The sequence below is a fragment of the Medicago sativa genome, chromosome 2 (genome assembly GCF_051527215.1).
Source record: "Medicago sativa cultivar Bolivia chromosome 2, Bolivia_mono, whole genome shotgun sequence".
NCBI lineage: Eukaryota > Viridiplantae > Streptophyta > Magnoliopsida > Fabales > Fabaceae > Medicago > Medicago sativa.
Genome location: NC_140750.1, coordinates 57,788,033 through 57,792,363, shown reverse-complemented (window position 1 = coordinate 57,792,363; position 4,331 = coordinate 57,788,033). Strand labels below are relative to the sequence as shown.

The 4,331-nt window shown below is 36.6% G+C and overlaps 1 protein-coding gene across 1 annotated transcript; it reads left to right on the top strand.

The window, feature by feature from the left end:
• Positions 1-513: 513 nt before the first annotated feature.
• On the top strand, positions 514-4,090 carry LOC146949251 (uncharacterized). Its single transcript, XM_085745337.1, has 7 exons — positions 514-1,716; positions 1,819-1,884; positions 2,276-2,420; positions 2,516-2,734; positions 2,935-3,124; positions 3,219-3,414; positions 3,619-4,090. Exons 1-7 carry the CDS (start codon positions 560-562, stop codon positions 3,731-3,733), a joined length of 2,088 nt encoding a protein of 695 aa, XP_085601463.1. The 5' UTR covers positions 514-559; the 3' UTR covers positions 3,734-4,090.
• Positions 4,091-4,331: the final 241 nt, after the last annotated feature.

Sequence of the window (4,331 nt, the reverse complement as noted above, 5' to 3'; positions counted from 1 at the left end):
TTTGTTGGCGTAACCTAAGTCTAAAAAAGAAAAAGAGAACACGTCTCACTATGAAGATAGGTTAGTCAGAGTTCGAATCTCGAATTCCTTACTTGTTCACTTTAAGAGGTTAGTTTCTATTCACTAAATTACTTAACAAAAAAAATATTGTGATTTTTTCTTCTTTTATCATTTTAGAAAGAGAAACATCAACAAAGAAGAAAGAGTTGATACTTGAAACAACACAAAGCACAACATTCATGAATGAAGATTGATACCTATTCAGATTTTACCAGGATCATTAAAAGCATGCTTTGTCAACAAATGGATAATAGCATCAAGCTTCATTTTGGTTGTGAAAACATTATCAAATTTTATTTTTCAAAATATATATTTTTAAATTACTAAGAAAGATACGTAAGATTCAAGTAATAAAAAAAATTAACCTTTGCATATTTTTGAGCCGAAAAGCCCATCAATAAACCTCTTTGAATAAGATTTACACATTCAGCAAAAACACATTCTTCTTGTATCGTCTTCTTCCTCTTTCTCTATCGTTAGGGTTTTCCAAACCCTTGCCATGTCTTCTTCCAAAGTTGCAGACCCAACCCTAGGTTACCTCACTCGAAAAGACACTGAAGTAAAACTTCCACGTCCAACTAGGGTTAAGAACAAAAACCCCGCTCTTATTCAAATCACAGCGGAGCAAATTCTTCGTGAAGCTAGGGAGCGTCAAGAAGCTGAGATCCGTCCTCCAAAGCAGAAAATCACCGATTCAACCGAACTCGGCGAGTATCGTCTCCGGAAAAGAAAGGAATTCGAGGATTTAATTCGGCGAGTGAGGTGGAATGTTAGTGTTTGGATTAAGTATGCACAGTGGGAAGAGTCGCAGAAGGATTTTACACGTGCACGTTCGGTTTGGGAACGAGCATTGGAAGTTGATTATAAGAATCATACTTTGTGGTTGAAGTATGCTCAAGTTGAGATGAAGAATAAGTTTATTAATCATGCGCGGAATGTTTGGGATCGCGCTGTTACTCTTTTGCCGCGGGTTGATCAGTTGTGGTATAAGTATATTCATATGGAGGAGATGCTTGGCAATGTTGCGGGGGCGAGGCAGGTTTTCGAGAGATGGATCAAGTGGATGCCGGATCAGCAAGGATGGTTATCTTATATAAAATTTGAGCTTAGATATAATGAGATTGAACGAGCGAGAGGGATTTTCGAGAGATTTGTTTTGTGTCATCCTAGGGTTGGTGCTTGGATTCGTTATGCCAAGTTTGAGATGAAGAATGGCGAGGTTCCTAAGGCGAGGAATGTTTATGAAAGAGCGGTGGAGAAGCTAGTGGATGATGACGAAGCAGAGCTTCTTTTTGTGGCGTTTGCGGAGTTTGAGGAAAGATGTAAGGAGGCAGAGCGTGCGAGGTGTATTTATAAATTTGCACTTGATCATATTCCGAAGGGGAGGGCTGAGGATTTGTATCGGAAGTTTGTGGCATTTGAGAAACAGTATGGTGATAGGGAAGGGATTGAGGATGCTATTGTTGGGAAGAGAAGGTTTCAGTATGAAGATGAAGTTAGGAAAAATCCATTGAATTATGATTTATGGTTTGATTATGTAAGATTGGAAGAGAGTGTCGGGAATAAGGAAAGAACTAGGGAGGTTTATGAGAGAGCTATAGCTAATGTTCCTCCAGCTGAGGAGAAGCGATACTGGCAGCGCTATATTTATTTGTGGTACGTTTGATTTGAATTCTGTTTTGTTATCGGTTTGTTTATTTATTATTTAGTGATTTTGCATTTTCTAGTGGTATTTATTATTTTCTGTGTGTATCGTAGGATTAATTATGCACTTTATGAAGAACTTGATGCTGGAGATATGGAGCGAACAAGAGATGTGTACAAGTAAGCAGCCTTTTGTGAACTTCCAAGTATTTTGTTTAAGTCTCTGTTTTGTTGGATTTGTAGTACTTTCTGTCCATGCTTTACTCTATATACATAGTAGCTGTTTTTTTTTTTTTATTGTTCTTTGGATTAACCCTCTAGTAGTAGTCAGTGGTAAGTAAGGCTCTCAACTTAGTGGTGACTCCAAAATTCGAAACCTTGACGTTATATTTGGATTATGTTAAATCTCTAGTAAAAGTATTAAGATGAGACCCTGTTATTCATTCTGATTCTTATTTTTATTTCAAATATTAAGTAAAAATAGATGCTTAATGTGGCAAGATACAAAATTATTAAATTTATCGTTGCGGTATTATACTATTGAGTATTGACACTACTTTCATTTCCTTAGGGAGTGTCTCAACCAGATACCTCACCAGAAGTTCTCATTTGCAAAGATATGGCTTCTAGCAGCCCAGTTTGAAATACGTCAGCTGAATCTCACCGGTGCTCGTCAAATATTAGGAAATGCTATTGGAAAGGCTCAAAAAGATAAGGTAACATACTAATATCTATCTAGATGAAATATTATATTGCTTACTTTCATTGCTGCATGGTTAACTTCACAGACACCTTTTATCTTTGTCAACAGATATTTAAGAAGTATATAGAGATAGAACTGCAGCTTGGTAATATAGATCGATGCAGAAAACTATATGAAAAGTATTTGGAGTGGTCACCTGAAAATTGCTATGCATGGAGCAAGTATGCAGAACTAGAGAGATCTTTAGCTGAGACCGAACGAGCTAGAGCAATATTTGAGCTTGCAATTGCCCAACCAGCACTGGACATGCCTGAGTTGTTATGGAAGGTACACATAAAATTTATTATTTTATTGTACAAAAGCCAAATCATAGCATTTATGTCCTATGGAAGCTTCTAATATAATTGTGCCGTGCCCTATGTGATTTCTCTTTCTCCTTTGTTGTCATCTTCTGATGCATACCACATCTATGAACCATCTATGCATGCTGGTCATAACCTAACTGTAAAATTGTGAGTATATAACAGGCATACATTGATTTTGAAACTGTTGAGTGTGAATTTGAGAGAGCAAGAGTGCTTTATGAAAGGCTTCTTGATCGAACAAAGCACTTGAAGGTATGGATGAGCTATGCAGAGTTTGAAGCAACAGCTATAGATGAGAGTTTAGACTTATCCGAACAGGAACAAAAGGAGCAATGCCTTATTCGTGCGAGAAGTATGTGATCACAGCTTTAAGCGTATGCTATAAATCATGATTGTATGTTTTGTTTTGTGATTCTCATCATATTTTGTTTTGTGCCTGTTTATAGAGGTGTTTGAGAATGCTCTAAACCACTTCAGATCATCAGCTCCAGATTTAAAAGAAGAAAGGGCAATGCTATTGGAGAAATGGCTCAACTTGGAGGCTTCATCTGGGGAGCTAGGTGATGTCAGCTTAGTCCAGTCTAAGCTGCCCAAGAAGCTCAAGAAGAGAAGACAAGTTTCTACTGAAAATGGTTCTTCTAGGTATATGTTACTAACTCATTGTTTGTCTTTTGAGTGGTTTCCAAGGGTTAGTTTATATGGCCTTGTTTGCAATTTGGTCACTGCTATTTTCTGGTATCGTTAGCATTAGGCTTGTTTGTTGACTACGAACGATATTCTGTGTTAAATTTGTTAATAAAACAATTTCTTTTTTCCTACTTCATTCTTCTCAATTTGATTTTGCAGAATCGGAGAAATCATCGACTATCTATTCCCTGAGGAAACACAGACAACCAATCTCAAGTTCTTCGAAGCTGCTTACAAATGGAAGAAGCAAAAATTGTCTTCTGCTGATGAATAAGAGTATCTTGTAGCTTGGCATGATTCCATTCTTGTATAACCAGCAAATACTGTAGCTTAAGCTTAAGTCAATCAACTAAGTCAATTCTGGGCTATTGAAGTTTGTAACAGAGAAATGTAGTTTCTTATTCAAGAAAAAGTATGCAATTGATGAAAGTCATGGTTGTAGCTTAAGCTTAAGTAGTGTTTTTCGTCATTAAGGAAATGTGTATGGTCGGTACCAAAGTCAATTATTGAGTGTACATATATATCCATAACTACAACTTTACTGTGTTACACGTTTAGATTCTAAACACCTGATTTTTTTGCTGGTTGATTTTACTGAAGGTAATCGCAAGTTTGTATGCTTTCACTTCTATTCACGTGTCATGCTATCTATTATTGCACTAAAAACGGGCCACTAAGCTCAAAGCAAGAACATTTCAAAACTGAAGAATAAAAAAATGTCACCTATTTATAACTTCTATATATCACTTCCCCATTTACGTGCTGTGGTTATTGTGGGTTTGATTCAGGTGTAGGAGCCATGTATACCAAACATCACATGTTTGGATTTCTTGCAAGCACTAACTAATTGAATTGAAATTATTTTGCCTCTT

Excerpts from the sequence above, each read along its gene's own strand:
- LOC146949251 (XM_085745337.1), top strand. The coding sequence starts at position 560 with ATGTCTTCTTCCAAAGTTGCAGACCCAACCCTAGGTTACCTCACTCGA. Across the intron at positions 1,717-1,818 it reads CAGCGCTATATTTATTTGTG|GATTAATTATGCACTTTATG; the intron begins GTACGTTTGATT and ends TGTGTATCGTAG. Across the intron at positions 2,421-2,515 it reads GAAAGGCTCAAAAAGATAAG|ATATTTAAGAAGTATATAGA; the intron begins GTAACATACTAA and ends CTTTGTCAACAG.